We start from the raw sequence: 19,971 nt of genomic DNA, 5'->3' as shown, positions 1-19,971 counted from the left end.
TGCTGGGAGGCCAAAGGCCATGGCCGATTTGGCCCCTTCCCCTTACCTCTGAAATCCCAATGACCTCTGCTGAAAAGACTAATGACTTTACCCCTTCCCTAGTCTGCCCAACAGGTAAAGCATAAGACTGCATGATTAACTGGCAACACGGGTCATGTGTAGACCAGTTACTGGTTAGAAAATACAACTCACGACTCCCTGCTGTTCAAAATATTCTAAAAGCTCAACTGATAATAGGTGATATGATGTCTACATATCCCCTAGATCAGAGTTCCAATGGGGAAGTTTGGCCTACATTGAGTCTTATTAAACCAGTCCAGAGTTTTTGTTTTGGAATGTGAATCAGAATGCTGTTTTGCTGCAGCACACATTCTCCAGGTAGCTAAGACTCCCTCTCCACCCCATTCATATGCACTCTGTCCTCTATATCTGTGGGTTCCACATCCATGGATTTGACCAATTGTCAATGGAAAATATTCATGGAAAAAAAATGGATAGTTGTGTCTGTATTGAACATACACAGGCTTATTTTTCTTGTCATTATTCCCTAAATATAGTATAACAACTATTTACATAGCAATTACATTACTTTGATACCACAGAGCTAGGGAGAGGGGGAGGTACTAACCAAGTTAAAACACCACAGCTCACTGTTTTTATTATGAGTCAGTCATTTCTCTTGAAAGAACACTCAGAAATACTGTAAGCCTTTGGTTAATTTCCAGAGTTCTGAAAAATTTAATTTTGGTAATTCTTGCCAGTGTTCTTATTGCTTTCATGGAGCAGCAAACTTCTGGAGGCCCTCACTCTGCCATCTCAGAAGTCCATCTTAATAAAAATTTAAGTTTTTATATATATATTTTGTTATAGGAAAATATGATAGGATGATCAGTAAAATACTTTTAAGCAGGACAATACCCTGTCTTAGGATCAAATTCTGAGTACAAACTGAATGGAAATAAAGAAAAGAATGTAAAATTTCTATTTTTTTTTAGGCCAGGTGTGGTGGCTCACACCTGTAATCCCAGCACTTTGGGAGGCTGAGGCGGGAGGAACACCTGAGGTCAGGAGTGACCAGCCTGACCAACATGGCGAAACCTCGTCTCTACTAAAAATACAAAAATTAGCTGGGCATGGTGGCACGTGCCTGTAATCCCAGCTACTCATGAGGCTGAGGCAGAAAAATCACTTGAACCTGGAAGGCGGAGACTGCAGTGAGCCGAGATCGCGCCACTGCACTCCAGCCTGGGCGACGAGAGCAAAACTCCGTCTCAAAAAAAAAAAAAATTATATTATTTTTTAAATGGATGATAATGGTTACCAAGTTACTATGATAATTAGGATTCTGTTTGCATAAATTACAATGTTTACAATGAACTGGAAACTGTATCTTCAGCATCTATTTAAGCCTTTAAAAAACTGGGTGTGACAACTTAAAAATGTACAAGAATGCTGTTTTTTTTCTAATTCTCTTAGGAGATACACAGCAAAAAAAGTTTGATTGATTAATACCTTCAGATCGGCATTCTGAAAACTTGACTATGATCATGTCATACACACATTCAGAAACCTCAGAAACTCAGACTAATGCTCCAAGTTCTTGGGTCATGTTCAAGGAGCTCCTGTAATTAGGCCCCAGCCTTGCTTTTCCATCTGATCACCAGCTAGGGTAAAGTCTCTGCTTCAGCCTTGGCCCATCCCTGTGGCTGTAACATGGAAATTAGATAAAACACAGGAGTGGACAAAGAAGCTAACTGCAACCCACTGATGCTCCACACTGTGCCTCAAATTCACAGGGTGTTAAGGAATCATTTCCTATATACTACTATGTACCCACAAAAATTAAAAATAAAAAAAATTTAAATAATCATTTCCTGATTAACTGGCAAGTATTATTTAAAGGAAAACTCAAAAGGTTTTAATATAAATTTCCTCAAATATTTTTAAGATCTTTTTCTCTACTAAAAATAAAGACACTAAGCACTACACATAAAGGAAGGCTAGTACTTACAAAAATATTTTGTCAACTTGTTTTAATTAGTATAGGAGCTCCAATGAGATCACTTAAGCTTATCTGTCTTAACCTTTGATGTAATTTAACCTCCCCTTATGTTATTTTAGTGTGTGAACCTGCTCCAAAGTGAGTAACAAATTGAACACAAGGCAATTACATTCAGTTAAACATGTTTTTCTTTGCTTACAGGAGGATTTAAACACAAAGCTTTTACTCAGGCAAACCACTCTGTCAAAATAAACATGGAAGCTACACACACACACACACACACACACACACACAACTCTTCAATACAGTTAACAACTTGGGTTTTTAACATTCTCTTAATATATTTAGTCTGTTCTCCTGGACCCACCCTTTTTTTACTTTGAAATCAAAACCCACAAGTCTACCCAGCCTCAAATTCAAACTAAATAAAAAACTACAGGCTTGTATTTTACCTGTTATTTCCATTCTGGCTCTGACACTCTGATCTCAGTAAGAAATCACATCAATAATGACTATGAAGTAGAAGATTCATATTTTCCTTGTCTAATAGAAGCCACCCAAAAGAATATGGACCCAGAATATGCCTGGTTTAGGCTGAACATCAGGATGAAGATAATGGTGTCATAGTTTCCTAAATGTTTCTTACAAGTATCAAAGTTTCACAGAATAGAAATAGGACAATCACTTTGGTCCAGATTCCACATACTCTTTCTGAGCACAGGAAGGCTCCTTTGGTGATGTGCCCAAGGTCATTCAGCTAGTAAGTGGCCTTCTCTCTTGTATTTCCACCCATACTGCACACAGGACAATTGAGAGCACAGAGCCAGCTTATATGGAGAGGTGCTGACCCCACAGCTTTGTGTAACCAGATTGTAGTATGTAGTTCTACAATTAAGAATAGTGTCTTATTCAAAATGTTCAATCCTCATATTAATCCTTAGAGTACTTAAAAAGTAGGTAAGAAAGTAATGGCAAAAATCGCAAATTACTTTTGCACCAACCTAAGTATACCACGTTAAAAAAGTACTTAAACTCAATTACAGTATAAAGGTTTCCTGACCCCAATCTTTGCACTCCTTAAAAATAACGACAAGAAAGTCAATCTGCTCTAGTTAATAGAATTGCTAAACTCAAAAGAGGAGGATTTTCCTTTGAAAGAATGTAAAGAAACACCATTCTCTCAGTATGGAGAATATCAAATTAAGTAGCAGAAAAAGCACTGCCGGGAGAAACAGAAGTTCAGCCTGCCTTGCCTGCATTCTGTTTAGGTAAACGGATTGAGTTAACACACCAACTCCCAAGATGATTTTAAGACTACTGTATTTAAATCAATAAAATCTCAGCACGATGTAGCTAAATTCACTTCTTTACCCTATCCATACCCTAAAATAAATGAAATCCTTACACTCCTTTGTTTTCCACAGGCCTTTTTCTGCCCTGCTGAACTTCCTGAAATATACTCTTTCTGCTCCCTGCGTCCCTTCAAAATAACCTGGTAAAATGCTTTATAGTGATCACTCTGGCAGTCATTCCGCTAGGTTCTGGGGAGAAAAGACAAAGCTTTTGCCTGGGGCCACACTGCACGGCCTATTTCTGAAAAGCTGCATCAGCAACCAACAGGCAAGTTATAGAATCTGTTGCAACAAGGAAAAACTTGTCAAAGAAGAGGGCATGTCTAAGTCTTATCTATACCTCAGTAAAAATGAAAAGTAGACTCAACAATCAGTCATGATTGTTGTGAACTAGCAGTTCACATATACTAACTTGAAGCAACTTGCTATAATACGGTTTGATTTCAAGGGAGTATTTCATAAAATTTTCTAAGGAAAATTAAGTAAACTTAGAGTTACAGACACCCATTGATAGTTTAGGCTAGTGATATTTTAACTAAATGTTCATTCCTTTTCCAATTACTAACTTTTGTGGAACACAGATATAATTTTAGGGTATGACCATTCTCGAAGACTCAAAACTATTCATTTCAAAACCAGAGGGGAAAAATAATATAACATTTGTGAAAAGAGTTACCAAAAAAATCTAAAACTTACTTTCTACTATTATAGAATTTGTTATATTACCTATGATTATATTCAACATATATATATTGTAAATGAATTCTAACTCGTATGTCCAAAATTGATCAAGAAAAAAATATTTAAAATTAATTATTTAAAAATTACTCAGTCATCTTTATCATCTATTTCTTTTTTTTTTTTAGCCCCACTCTCACCCCCAAAGTCATCTTTAGATCACATATATCACAGAACATTAAAATATAAGTTGAGGAAAACTGATTTATTCCAAAGCCAAAAATTTCAAATCTGAGTGTCTCTCATGAATGAAGCTAACAAATTGTTTTTTGTCAGCCTAACCCCGAGAAATATAATGATTCCATATAAAATACTGATACGTACACATGACCAGTATTTCATAACCACAGAAACTGTTTGGATAAAATCCACAATATAGTTTGGTAAATTCACAATTCTATAACCTAATTTAAAATGCAAAACCTAAAAGGGAGGTAAGGAAACCATGGAAGTCTGATGAACATTTCAAAATGCTTTTACAACAACATGCAAACTTCCACTCCATATGGCCCTAGAGGCAGGTAAAGAGGAGAAAGCAGAAAAGCCTGAAGTGAATCAAAATATAAACTATGTGAGGCATAATTACGAATCCAGATGCACACTGTACATCATGCAGCACAACAGGCCAAAAATAAGGCTCTGCTGATCAAATGGTTAAAATCTAAGTGGACTCTGCTGTTATAACAAAATCAGGAGAGCTCAGGGACAGGATTGATCCACAGATCACAACAAAAGAATTCCAAAGTCAGCTATGCTCACACTGGTGAAAGAACCCTCCTCAAGGCTTCAGTTACCTCAGTTTCTCCTCACTGTGGGGTAAGAAAGGCCGTTTGCAGTAGCTCCAGAAGGTCTCATTCAAAAAACTGGGCTTGCCCTGAGACCAGCAGGAGAATGAATACTACAGATTCTCTGGGCAAAATTTGCACAGCAAGAGCTCCCAGATCCAAACTTGCAGAGAAACGAAAGGCTCCCCCCAAGCAGCAGAATACAGATTTGGAAGACCAGCATTCACTGCAAACTCCCTGGGGGAAAGCCAACATCTGCACTGGTTCTTCCAACAAATCAGTGTGTGCATTCATCACTGGTTGGGAAGCAGCCACACTACACCACATTACAAACAGAGAACCAAAAACTCACCTAGAAAAAACTAAAATCCCCAAATCATGGCACAACGATTTGCTTTTCCAAACAGCTCTATGGTTTGAAAAAGAGCTCGTCACAAACAGTATCATGTTATGCTCACTTTCTGCAGATAAAACTTGGGCTTGGCAAGGTTTGGCAGCCTTGCAAAATGGCAGAGCCAGATCTCCACCTATAACCCATGTCTCCCAAATCTCACACTCTTTAGAACAGGAATGAGTTTGGAAACCTCTTCCAAATCACAGACATCTGAGAAAGCACAAAGGCTGCCTGGATCAGCATGATGCATGGTGTGTGAATAAACTCTTGGTTCAATCGAGTGCTATGTTCTCATTTTATTAATATACACATGTAATTTCAGTTCAACTGCCAGAAGGAGAAAAATGAGAACTTTCTTATGATTCAGCATTTAAGTCTGTTATCATGAGCAACTTATGGGCAATTTAGCCTTAAGAGGCCTCAGTTTGCAGCCTTGTTCTTGAGAAGAGGCAATTACAAGTAAATAATGAGTCTTTATCTACAAGTGTCAAAGTCCTACATAGCTGGAAAAAAACTACAAGGGATTTTAGAAATGTGCAAGAAGAGACGGGTATTGAGCAATGGAGCTCAGCTATTGACTCGACAGCAGCGAGTGGCCAGAGACTCGGAGAGGAGGTAAGGGAGGGCAGCAAGAGTTGCAACCAATTTTTTTTTTTTTTTTTTTTTTTTGGGAGACAGAGTCTCGCTTTAATGCCCAAGCTGGAGTTCAGAGGCATGATCTCAGCTCACTGCAACCTCTGCCTCCCAGGTTGAAGCGATTCTCCTTCCTCAACCTCATGAGTAGCTGGGATAACAGGCATGCGCCACCACGCCCAGCTAATTTTTGCATTTTTAGTAGTGACATGGGGTTTCACCATGTTGGCCAAGTTGGTCTCAAACTCTTGACCTCAAGTGATCTGCCTGCCTCGGCCTCCCAAAGTGCTGAGATTACAGGCGTGAGCCACCACACCCGGGCGGGTTGCAACCAATTCTGAGAAACAGAGCCTTCCAAATTAAAAAGTAAACACAACCTCATAAATGTAATAGCATTACTGTGCACTGGTATACAAATAAACTCAAAGTTGCTAACTTTATGCCACGCCCAAACTGCTTTGCCTACAAGTAATTTCACAACTTTCCTCACACTCCCTTACCTTTACCTTTATTTCTATACGGATGTTAACATAATCGTACAAAACTGTAAAATTTCTAACCAGCAAAGACAACCATAAACAAGGCTGAAAGACAAACAATAAACTAGGGAAAGCATATGTCAAAAAGTACCCTGAATACACAAACACTTTGCAAAAATCAGTAAGAACACAAATACCCTATTAGTAAAATGGACAAAAATCACAAATAAGAAAAAAATACAAATGATCAATATAAATATAAAAAGATATTCACTGATGATCCAAAAAATGCAAACATTATGACAATGAGATGTGATTTTTCATCCATCTGATTGGCAAAGATGAAAATGGTAATCAAAATTTAAATTACAGAGTGCGAAGGAACTGCACCACCACTGATGGGGTAAACTGGCAAACCTCGTCTGTAGGAGCAGTCTGGCAGTATGTATCAAACCAGTGATCCTACTGCTAGGACTTTACCCTAAAGATAATCACATGCTAGTTATGAACTCTGGTCCATTAAGAACAGGAAATGCCAGTTCAAATCTTCACAATCTCCCAAGCCAAGACCAGGAAGCCCTTCTGTGATAGAAGGATCAGATCAACATATGTGTACAATGTGTGAGTAAAGTGCTTCCTTGGTCAAGTATTTTCTTGTTTTACAAATGTAATTTCAGTTCAAGTACCAGAATGACAAGCACAAGGCTTTTTTCTTTTTTTAGACAGCATCTCGTTCTGTCGCCCAGGCTAGACGCAGCTCACTGCAACCCTTTCCTCCTAGGCTCAAGCGATCCTCCCACCTCAGCCTCCCGAGTAGCTGGGACTACAGGCACACACCACTACATCCAGCTAATTTTTGTATTTTTGCAGAGGTGGGGTTTTGTCATGTTGCCCAGGCTGGTTTCGACCTCCTGGACTCAAGTGTTTCACCCACCTCAGCTTCCTAAAGTGCTGGGATTACAGGCATGAGCTTACGCCCGACCCATAAAACCTTTTAAAAGTAATGTAAATGTGCCTATTCAGTATAAAAGCCGTATTGGTGTTTTTACACTGAATTTCAGTCTTCTCCTTTAAAAATCTGCATATAGTTTTTCATTATTTATGTACGTATGTGTGTGAGTCAAGATGGACCCAACATCAACAAGATTCCAACTATAAAGCATGGGGGTCAGGCACACTTCCCTACAGCCCAGCCTTTTCTGCAAGAAGGGAAGGCCATCTCTGAAGCTTAGTGTCCTCATACTCAAATGTAGACTGCAGACTGCAGGTGTCACACCTGACTCCTATTAAACACTCAAAAAGGGGAGCTGTGGCAACTTCACTGTTCCTGTCACTAGGAATGGCTGCTTCTCCTTTCTTAAGTTCTACAGCCCCAACACACCAATCACCCAGGAGTCTTCCCTAATTTGCTTCTGCACTACAGCACATCACCTTCACTACTAAAACTATATGCCTAACATAGTGGAACTGTATCATCACCGAGGTAAAGAAAGTCACTGTGACACGTAGGCACTGCCCAGTAAGAACGGATCCAAGGAGCTGGAAACCATTTGGAAGAATTCTTTGATCTTCCCTGTGTTTTTAGGCATGTACACTTCTGCCTCCACCACAGCAGGCACTTCTTATTTTTCAATGCCAGGCCCTCTTCATGGCTTCTGGCAGCACTGTTCTGGGCTCTCCATGTCTGTTCACTGACACCTATCACTAGCCATCTCAGGCTCCCGCTCTCAGATTACAGACTGTACCCGCTGCCAATCAACAATAGCCAGAACTTGATTCTGTACATTTCTGTTTTGACTTCTGCCCACTGAGCTGTGTTAGGCGTAACTAGTGTGTTACCTTAATAAGAAGTTGTGTTATACTAAATATTACATTGAAATAAGCATCACACTCAGGAGTGCTCATTTATAAAACGAAAACAAAGCTTGTGACTCAGTTTCAACATTAGTGTCCAAATATAAAGATGACTTTATAACTCGAAGGGACATGATCTAAAGTATGATCAAACCTATGCTTACCCTTAGGGAAAAATATACATTTTCAATGTGGCAAGTAGCTGCTTAACTTACCTGAGCAATTTGATACCTTACTACCTTTTGTCTGAATTCATCCTCTTGATCAGTGTTATGAAGGAATAGATCTTAAGGCATTCTATTTTTAATGAATTTCCAATAAAATGAAATAAAGAGAAATGTGAATTGTGACACCTGGACCATCTTTTCCTATCCGACTATCTGTAATTGTTCTTGGTGGGGGAGAGGGGGGTAATATGATTTGAGTGGCAATATATTGTGGGCGGGTCCAGAATATGCCACTGTGGCATAAAAATTAAAGAGCTGAAAGTGATTAAGTTCCTGAAATCTCTTACTGGCCTAAAAGCAGAGGCTCCCAAAAAGAATTCAATTAACATAAATCCCCTCCCCAAGAGCAACCAAGGAAGAGCGACTCATCACCAGAGATGAAAAGTCTTCACACCACGCCAAGCTGATATTACCACAAAACTATTGCATCTTCCATCTATTCTACTAAAGGCCCACTTATCTTTCCAAAAAGTCCTTTGTTTTCCCATAAGTTCCCTTTTCTCCCCTCCCCTTCCCCTATTAAAATAACATACAAGCCCCTACTTCTAACCATTCGTTTGACTCACATTTTTCTATGATTAAATGTCTTTTATCTTGCAATCTGTCTCTTGTCAATTTAATTTGCAGACCCTCAATCACTAAGCCTAAGAAAGTAGAGAGTTTTTCCTCCTTGACTATTTAAATCTATGAAATACACTATATTAGGTGTATATATGAGAACAATGCTAACTTTCTCATTAAATGCTATCTAAGCAATTATATGACTACATTTAACACTTCATCGTCCTCTTTCCTCACTTTTCTTTAAGCTTCCTCTTAATATCTTTCTTGTTTCTCACTCTTAGACTTTTCAAGTATTATCCTTATCTGTACAATTTAGCAAAAGTAATTTGTCTGAAAACTCGTAACATTTTAAAGTATTAGAAATGGTACTGACTTTTTGCTAGTTTATAAAAAGCTCTCAAGTACAATTAAGCTAAAACATCCTGTTGATTAAATAAAGCAAGTTGCTATTTCACTAACCACTGAAAACTGGAAGCTTTCTGAAATATATAAAATTAAAACACACAGTCACTCTGTACAAAATAGCATCTCCCCTCACCAGAGTTTATTGTTTTAAAGACTGGTAAGATGTTGACAAAAATAAAATGACAAACCAAGATAATTAGTACAACTTGGCACAGAGATATACACTTTCTACCTAGGTATGAAAAATAAACCATAGGGACAAGCCCCTGCCTCTAGAGAAAATCTTACTTGCTCAAATGGTCCCAATCCCTCCCACTGGCATCTAGTTCTCTGATGTTAACCTCAATTAGTAACCTCACATGGCTCAGAAAGCACTGGGCTGCTGCTGCCCACCAACTAAGATAGGCTTTCCATACAGCAGTCTTGGATCCTGCGACACTGTCATCCTGCTGGGCAGAAAAGCAGCATGTGCCATGTGCCCTCTGCTTCATTGAAAAACCACAATTGAGGGTCCATGGCAGGCTCCACCTCCAATCCTTTATTAGCTGTATTAAAAGATACTCATTCTGTTAAAATATATAATTTTACAAACTTGTCAACAACCTATGATTACCCCCTTTTCAAATTCAGCTGACCATGTCCTTGCTTATAAACCTAGGTGGGCGGTTCTCCACTGGCTACAAACATCCAGATTTGACTGTCTGACCCAGCCCCCTCTCCAGCCTCCAGTCCTACCACGGCGCCTGACACCGGCCACATCAAACTCCTGGAGCAACCAGAACTCAAAGCCCTTTTTCACTTCCCTCTGTTTGGAACATCCTTCCTCTATCTTTAGAATTCACTGTCTCTCTTCCTGCAAGACTCAGCTCAAATGTCCCCTCCTCCAGGAAACATCATTTTCCCCACTGGGTATCCACAGTACATTATCATGGCTCCTGTTGTTTCCATGTCTCTCTGCCAGCTTCACAGTGAGCCCTTGATGGTGTGGATTCTGATCCTCCCCAAGTATAATTTAACATTGTACTTCTCAGTCATAGGAGACAGTAGGTGCATAATAAATATGTAGTAAATGGATGAGTATATAAACAATGAATTAGGATCTAATGAATGAGGATCTAATGAATCCCGTAGTTGCCTGGAGAGAGGGAAGGATCCTGTGTTTAATTCTCAGTAACACTAAGCCCTGGCTGATCCCCCAAAATACATCCTGGGCTCCTCACCTCCTTTCAGCTACACAACTCCACATACTCATTTGACTTCTCCATCTTCAAATCCAATACTTACATTTAACCCAATATTTTGCCACATATGCTCCTGCTCTTTCACAGCTGCCCTTGTTTAATACGTGGAATAACTTACTTGCATTTCTTTCTTTTTTTTTTTTTGAGATGGAGTCTCGCTCTGTCACCAGACTGGAGTGCAGTGGCGCAATCTCGGCTCACTGCAATCTCCATCTCCCGGGTTCAAGCGATTTTCCTGCCTCAGCCTCCCGAGTAGCTGGGATTACAGGCACGTGCCACCACATTCAGCTAATTCTTCTATTCTTAGTAGAGATGGGGTTTCACCATGTTGGCCAGGATGGTCTCGATCTCCTGACCTGTGATCTGCCTGCCTCGGCCTCCCAAAGTGCTGGGATTACAGGCGTGAGCCACCACGCCCGGCAGCATTTATTTCTATATAAGGAAGATGTACCCATTTTTACATGTTGCTTTTTGTTTGCTTATTCTTAGCTAAATCATCTGATTTTTTCCCAGTAAACTATGATAAGAAAGGGAAGATGGGGGAAGAGTAGATAACCATTTTGAGTCAAAGCAGTGCTTGAATAAAAACTTGCATGGTACTACAGTCTTTTTCCGCATTAATGTCTCTCAGTGTCTGTTCTTAACAGCACAATGGCTTAACAAGCTTTTTAGTTGGATAAGGTTGAATAAACCACAAAATTTACAAAGCTGTTGTTGACAGGGCTCATATCTGCCAGGCCTTGTGCCAACATCTTTCACATATATTGTTTTCCTTCAAAAAAACACCTCAAAGGATTGCATTTAGAAAACAGAGGCTGAGAAAGGTTAAATAACCTGCCCCAAAGTCACTCTGCTATAGCGTAAGTTATGGCACCTAGCTTTACACCCAAGCCAGAAGTACCCAGTCTTTTTTCACTAAAGCTTTAAAAACTCCAGACCTTACTTTATAAGATTAGAATCATGATGCAGACAGAATTTCAAAGGTCTATGCTTTCATCTTCACTAACTCTATCACCAGTTACTAAAATATCATCTACCATTATTACTTTTGTTTTTGAGACAGAGTCTCATTCTGTCACCAGGCTGGAGTGCAATGGCGCAATCTCAGCTCACTGCAATCTCCGCCTCCTGGGTTCAAGTGATTCTCCTGCCTCAGCCCCCCGAGTAGCTGAGATTACCGGAGGCCGCCACCATGCCCAGCTAATTTTTGTATTTTTAGTAGAGAAACAGGGTTTCAGCATGTTGGTCAGCCTAGTCTCGAACTCCTGACCTCATGATCCGCCCACCTCGGCCTCCAAAAGTGCTGGGATTACAGTCATGAGCCAACATTGCCTGGCCACCATTACTACTTTTTAAAATCTCTGTTTGTTACCAAATCACTAAAGACTACAGAAGTCTCCAACAGAAATATATCCAGCCTTGGAAAGTCTCCCTATGTATGACAGCATCTGCTCCAAATTCCCGATGCAAATGGGGCCCTCCAGTTGCTGAGACATTTTGAATGTCTCAGAATTCACTGAGCAATTCTCCAGCATGCCTTTAAAACAACCAGGGAATGATGAGACCATGGGGAAAAGCACTCTAACCACAGCAATGTCAAACTGGTACAACCTTTCAATAAGGCAATCTGTCAGCATGTATTAAAAGTCATGAGAATATGCATATCCTCTGATATAGCAAGTCCATAGGAAGAATTTTTCCTAAGTACATGCTGTGGTTTGAATGTTTGTGTCCCTCCAAGATTCATGCTGAAACTTAATCCCCAGGGCAACAGTATTATGTAAGGTGGAGCCTTTAGAAGGTGTTCAGGCCATGGCCAGGCGCGGTGGCTCACCTGTAATCCCAGCACTTTGGGAGGCCAAGGCGAGTGGATCACGAGGTCAAGAGATCGAGACCATCCTGACCAATGTGGTGAAACCCTGTCTCTACTAAAAATACAAAAAATTAGCCGGGCGTGGTGGTGGGCGCCTGTAGTCCCAGCTACTTGGGAGGCTGAGGCAGGAGAATGGCGTGAACCCGGGAGGCGGAGCTTGCAGTGAGACGAGATCGCGCCACTGCACTCCAGCCTGGGCGACAGAGCAAGACTCCGTCTCAAAAAAAAAAAAAAAAATTAGCTGGGCATGGTGGCGCATGCCTGTAGTCCCAGCTACTAGGGAGGCTGAGGCAGGAGAATCGCTTGAACCTGGGAGGTGGAGGGGTGCAGTGAGCCGAGATCACACCACTGCACTCCAGCCTGGTGACATAGTGAGACTCTGTCTCAAAAAAAAAAAAAAAAGAAGGTGTTTAGGCCATGAGGGCTCTCATGAACGGGATTAGATCCCTCATAAAAGTGCTTGAAGGAACAAGTTCATCCTTTTCACCTTTTCTGCCATGTGAGGATGCTGTGATTTTCACCAACTACAGAATCTGTTGGCTGTGACCTTGGACTTCCCAGCTTCTAGAACTGTGAGAAATAAATTTCTATTGTTTATAAATTATCCAGACTGAGGTATTTTGTTGTGGCAGCAGAAACAAATTAAAACATGAAGTAATTAAGTGGACAAATGCCCAGAAATATATGAATAAGAACCTAAAGGTAAACAATAGTGGAATGATCAAATTTCCAAGGTGCAGACATATGATGATGCACCTGTATATTTACTGCTCTGCTAAAATGTCCACAAACTATTCTACGTGTAAAAATCAGATTATAAAATATATGATCTTCTTTTTGCAGAAACTATATACATACCTTTAAAAGTTTTCTGAGAAAAAAAATTTAAGGCTGCAAGAACATATATCAAAATATTAATAATGTTGATCTCTTAAGTGGTGGAATTATGTGTTTAACCAGAAAGGCAAAGAAAGCTTTTTTTCTACAATGCTTATTTTATTACTGGTAAAATAATAAAATAACACAATATTTTCAAACAAATAAAGCCCTTAAAAATGCCAAAGAGGGCCGGGCGCGCCAGCTGACGCCTGTAATCCCAGCACTTTGGGAGGCCGAGGTGGACAGATCTCGATGTCAGGAGATCAAGACCATCCTGGCTAACACGGAGAAACTCTGTCTCTACCAAAAATACAAAAAATTAGCCGGGCCTTGTGGCAGGTGCCTGTAGTCCCAGCTACTTGGGAGGCTGAGGCAGGAGAATGGTGTGAACCGGGGAGGTGGAGCTTGCAGTGAGCCAAGATAGTGCCACTGCACTCCAGCCTGGGTGACAGAGCGAGACTCCATCTCAAAAAACAAAAATGCCAGAGTCGGTGATCAAAATCAGTTAGGACAGATTTTTTTTTCTGCAAAGAATCTCTTCTGATACCTTCAAGTTCTTTAAATTATTCATAGCTAAAAGCCTGAAGTAAACTCATAGGAGGATTAAGCTGCAAGAGATTTTCCCGTTTATCTCCCGTTTTCAATTCTCCATGGAATGAAATATATTCTTGGCCTTACAGGAAAATTGACATTGGAGGTTTAGTTTCTAGAACTTAAGGACAGGTCACAGATCCTGTAACAAGTAAAGAATGAGAGAAAGACGAGACTGCGCATAGAGCACCATGAACGGCGCACAGAAGAGCTCTTCACTTTAACACACAAAGTGTACAGGAAGAATCTTTGATGCATGAGGCAATATTTTCTGCCAATCTCCATTAAAAAGGTGGATTTCAAAAGACAACATCCAAAGGCAAATACTTCTTGAGACCCAAAAAACTGACTTCTAGATAAGGCAAGAAAATGTTTTCTAAGATTATAATGGTAACCTATATACCTTAGATCCTCAACAGATATTCCTTGATTTGAAAATAAACAGCAAGCAAACATTTTTCATTTTCCTACTGATGGATATAGGTAATTCAAATGTAGCAGGAATTAAAGTAAACATCTAAAAAGAAACGATTTAAAATATACTACAAACCTGGGTTATAAAAAGTGTCTTTAGTGGCCTAAATATGCAGCAAAATACAAATCCTGTGCATAGGGAACAGGTGGTACTCCAAAAAAATCTACTTGTAAACAGATATATGGAATTCGGAACGCATTTTCCCATGAAAACACTGTTATAATGGTGGTTAATTCCCAGTCTCCTCCACAAAGCCTATTTAGTTGTTAGTGAGAAATATTTATCCCACACCTGTTTTATGTGAATGGTACTAGTGGTCTAAACCAAGACATCCATAATGCTAGGGGAATAAGAATGGCTCTCCTTTCACTCAGAACTGAAGCTTCTCAGGAGAGTCCCTCTCCATAAAGGGTTTCCAGGTAAAGAGATGCCACCCTCAAGATCATACTCTCTTCCTGGGGGGAGCCCAAGTCCAAATGACCAGTCAACTGGGAATTGGGGGAGTGTGTGGAAGGCCCTGCCCCTATTATTTAAGGTGAGATAACCCTGAAAGGCCATCCTACCTCCAGAGCTCCCCAAGAGAGGATCAACTGGGGTCTCTGTTACAGATGCATCACAGTTCAACTCTTGCTTCTGCCCAATCCTGCTTCCTTCCCTCCTCCACTAGGAATGATGTCAAGAGCCCTCTCCAGTAAACCTCCAGCACATGTATCTCTGCTCAGGCTATTTCCAGGATCTAAGACAAACAGCTAATACTTCATAAGCTGGTACTATAAATCAGACACTGTTCTAATCTATCTACTGTATGTAATCTATTTATTTTAAATATATTTAACAGATAGATATAGATATTTTACTACATCTGTATGGCTACAATCCCATTTTACAACGCAGAAACCAATGCTCAGAGAAGTTAAATGACTTGCCCAAGGTCATTTGACAAGTAATTTGAGAAGCCAGGATTTGAATCTAGGTCCACCAAATGGAAAGCCAATCTCTATGCAAACGAACTCCATCTGCTAGAAACAGTTCCATGAATTAAGGCAGACTCTGCTGCCCAAGGGTTCTAGTGGCAGTAAGGAATGAGTGGAGTGATGAACCATGGTCATCCAATAACAGGAATTTATAAAAGTACTTAAGATCCAGGCCCAATGAAAACTAGATATACTACGATCAAGGTTTCAAATATTTTTAGGCCTGATGCAAAAATGCAGAAGCCTAATGGAACCAGAATGAAACTACGTATCTACCTTTTGATAACTAGATTCTAAATATAACCATTGGTAATCTTGTGTACCTACAATGAAAATGCAAACAGTATGTGCAGACAGATTACTATGTAGGAAAAAGATGGGGTGGTCTTTTACTCCAGTCCCTGAAAAATAAGCCTCATAAACTAGTATCTTAAAATTAGTATCTAATAAATGTCTTATTAGCGGTATGATATCCTAAGAATTAATATTAAACTTACTCAAGATGCACAACTGCAGCCAGTTCAACTTCTCCAACCACAACTATACCGCAGCTTCCCCAAGCTCTCCCTAGCTAGTAATCTTCCTTTACAGAATAAGTATTTATTTATGCCCACTTGACAAACTGAACAACTAAAAGCTAATATTGCCCTGCCCTGGTGGCCCCACTGCCCAAGAGCTACAAGACACAAAACCATTCTATAAACTCCAAACAACTACAAATAAACACTATCAATTTTAAGCGAAGTCATTAAGTTTGCATGTTTGCAGATGCAGATAACTGACTTGAACAGTGAAAACAAACTATTTACAAGTTTCAAAGAATATCAAGTACCTCCTTTCTTGTAATAATCACTTGATTTGTAATTGCCGTAATTACAAAATCTAATGTCACAGTTAAAAAATTGAAATACACTTAAAACTACTACCAATAATAATTTTAACATTAAAAATCCAAATATTGGTCCTTAGTTGATTTTGAGAATTTACATGTCTCTTGCCCCTTCCTCTTTAAAAATTCACCAGTAACAACTCTCCCAAACCCCTACCTTATAAACTATAGCTTTAAATATCAAAGAAAAAAAGAAAGAAAGAAACGAAAAGGCATTTGATTTTGCACCCAGGAGTCCTCAACATCCAAGTTCAGTTATCATCAACTGCAGAACTGAGGGGGGTTCTTCAAATTAAGGTGAATCATTCACGAAGACTTCACATCACGTCAGAAACAAGAATCGGGCATCATAAAATTTGGCTCACTCCTCTAATATAAGTTACATCCTCTGACCCTGACTATGGGAATGGTGGCCCATTCCTTTTTCTCCCCGCCTTTCACTTAATAAAATAAGCTCCTAATCAGAAACAGCTCTTCACATACACCGTGCTGCTAAATATACTTGAGTTTGCCACTTCAGAGAATAATAATAGGGGCCCCTTAACCAGTTTGTTATGTACAAACTAGGGGGTACAAGTAGCCTAAGAAAAAAATTTCCTCACGCCACCTTAAAGTGGTCTAATCTTTTGGAGCAAGAAAAAAAAGGAAACTGCGAACTTGAAGCTTCCACACAGGCCAAAAAAAAAAGGAGCGGGTAGGGGGGTGGGCAGAGCAAACCAAAACCACCACCAGAACAGGAATGCAAGCTCCCTGAGGACCAGGATGTTTCGTTTTGATCACCGCTGGATCCCTTAGTATTGAACACGGTACTTGTAACACTGCAGGTAATCTTTTTTAAATGAATAAACGAAAGCTGTCATCATTGTTCATGCACTCTTCGTGAGAAACTTTAAGCTCATTATATATGTAACCTTTAAAATAACAAGAACTGGGAGCATAATAGGGAAGGGGCACTCTGAGCCTCTCAATAACAGTAGGAGGGAGCCAGGGTAATTTTTTTTTCAAGTTTACACATGAGGAAATTGAGGCTCTGGAAGACTGACCTTTCCAAGATGACAAAGTTCTAAATAGCTGAGCTAGAAGCCTGTCCTACCCAGAGTCTGAGCACCTTTCTCTCTGCCACATCAATACCAAAATGAAGGTTAAAGCTAGGAGAAAAACAAAAGAACATAAAGAACACAGGCTACCCAAAACTAGTATTCTGAAACATTCACAAACGGCGTATAAGTTTGTTTCTGAAAATAAACAAATAAATCTTCCTATTTCAATATTGCAGAGACACAGCCAACGGGGCCTACAGTTCTAACAGGCGACATTCAGCCGCCTATGGTCAGAGCACTGTACGCTGCTTTTAAGTGCAGGTGCCCTGTTTAAAAGGTGCCTGATCTGGCTGGGCGTGGTGACTCACGCCTGTAATCCCAGCACTTTGTGAGGCCGAGACGGGCGGATCACGAGGTCAGGAATTCGAGACCAGCCTGACCAATATGGTGAAACCCTGTCTCTACTAAAAATAACAAAAATTAGCAGGGCGTGGTGGCAGGCGCCTGTAATCCCAGCTACTCGGGAGGCTGAGGCAGGAGAATCGCTTCAGACCGGAAGACGGTGGCTGCAGTGAGCCGAGATCGCGCCACTACACTCCAGCCTGGGCGAAATTGCAACCTCCGTCTAAAAAAAAAAGTGCCTCATCTACATAAACAATGGCTTCAAAAGCTGAAGGTGTAAATTAAAAGTCAGATATAACAATTCAAATCTCCCTTCATTAAAATACCTACATTGTCTTCCTGGAAAAAGTGCCTGACTAGAGGAATTCAAAGAACTGTCCAAATAAGTAAAAGTGTTTGCCCAGCACCTTATAACGAAAACCATGGCTCTGTAATGAGAACAGAAATCCTGTCACATCTGGGCCAGTTCCTAAGTGTTCCCTCAAAAGGAGCATTCAGGCACTACCTAAGATTATGAGGCTTCCTTCTGAAAATGTTAAGCAGAATGACATAGAGAATGATTTTTCTTTTCTTTTTTTTTTTTTTTTTAACTGCGGGCTGAGAACGGAAGTCAAGTTCAGATTCTCTTCCTTCCTCAAGCAAGCCAAAAAATTAAAGAGCAAACACAGAGGCCCTAAATGTCTCGAGGCCTCTTCACCTGTGGCGATCGACGCAGCAAGCCTGGGTGTGCTGAGAATTGAGGCTCTCCTTCACTCCGGGGGTTACGGGTGGCCTGGGAGCACCGGGAAGAATTAACCGGTGCCTAAGTTTTCAATCGGATCATTCTTCTCAACTTGGGCGGCTCTTTCCTCCCTTCCTTCCTCTCTTCGGCCCGGCACACACGGCGGGGCAGTGCCAGCGCGGGCAGCCGGCTGGGCCCGAGGGCAGCGCTGCCGCAGCCAGGAGCCCCTCAGAGTGTGGGGCGCGGGCTGCCCCCTGCGCGGACACCGGACAGGGGTCGCAGATCCGTCCCCGCCGCCAGGCGTGGGGACCGCGAAGGGGCAGCCGCGGCGGGGCGGAGGGGCGGGGTGAGCACTTCCTGACTCTCGCATTGTCCACGCACCGCCCGCGCCACCCAGGGCCCCGCCACCGCGCCTTCCCCGTCGGGGAGGAAGTTGGCGCTCGCCCCGCCAGCCCCGTCTTACCGTTTTTGGCATCGCCTGCGGCCGCAGCCCCCGCGGCGGCCGTGGCGTTCGCCGGGCCCGCCGCCTCCGGGCCCGGCGCCGCCGCCCCAGCCCGAGCCGGCCGCCGCCAGGAGCCCCGGCCGCCGCCCGCCGGCCCGCCGTGCCAGGCCCCGGTCCTTTTCCTGTCGCTTGTTTTTGCGGCCGCCTTTGCTGTTTTTGGGGTTGGGCATCTCGCTCGCGAGCGTCCAGGTAGGTGCCCAGCGTCAGCGAAGGCGGATCCCAGCTGCACGGCCGCTCCCGGCCCTGCGCGAAGCCGGCTCCGGGAAAGAACGGAGGGCGCGAGCCGGCGGTTCCCTCGGCTCCCGTCTAGCCGCACGGCCCGTGCCGCGCCATCCCGGCCGCCGCGCCCTCTCCGGCTTCCTGGAGCCGGCACGCGGCCACCCGAGGCTTGCAGCCGCGCGGGCGCCGCGGGCCCGGGGCGCAAGCGAGACGCTCCCGAGCCGGAGGGAAAAGGCGGGTCTCCGGCTTGTTTTGATTCGGCTGCACTGACACGCTCTGGGCCCGCCCCCTCCCGTGACGACACTGGGGATTCGGCCTGGCCGCGCCCACCAGGTGACCTCACGGTTGACGGGACCGCCCGTGTGACGTCACGCCCCGCGCGGGGCCGGCCCACCTCGAGTGACGTCATCCAGGCGTTCCCCACCCCCGGCCTTCTGGGCTCCCGGACGTTCGTAAGCTACCCTTCTTAACTTGCTCCACCCGCCAGTGCAGTGGCATGTGGAGTTCTTCGGTGGCCTCCTGGCCTTAATGTAATTGAGGCTTAGAATAGTATAGTCTGGAAAAATAAGCTGTGACTAGAGCAAGAATGGAAAACAAAGGATTTTGGATTAATAACTCATTCAAAGGCTATGCCTTTCAGTAACAGTAATTAAAGAAACAGGGGACCGGGCGCCGTGGCTTATGCCTGTAATCCCAGCACTTTGGGAGGCCGAGGCGGGTCGATCACGAGGT

The 19,971-nt window shown here is 42.2% G+C and overlaps 1 protein-coding gene across 1 annotated transcript in view; it reads right to left on the bottom strand.

Annotated features, from left to right (window-relative positions):
- HECA (hdc homolog, cell cycle regulator) overlaps positions 1–19,648 on the bottom strand; it is a 45,713-nt gene extending 26,065 nt beyond the window's left edge. Inside the window, exon 1 of the mRNA XM_032160382.2 lies at positions 18,982–19,648. Within this exon, the coding sequence (XP_032016273.2) occupies positions 18,982–19,648 (667 nt within the window). The remainder of the gene's footprint in view (positions 1–18,981) is intronic.
- Positions 19,649–19,971: the final 323 nt, after the last annotated feature.

Source organism: Hylobates moloch, unplaced genomic scaffold (assembly GCF_009828535.3).
Source record: "Hylobates moloch isolate HMO894 unplaced genomic scaffold, HMol_V3 SCAFFOLD_2, whole genome shotgun sequence".
Lineage (NCBI taxonomy): Eukaryota > Metazoa > Chordata > Mammalia > Primates > Hylobatidae > Hylobates > Hylobates moloch.
This window is presented reverse-complemented; position numbering and strand designations above follow the sequence as displayed.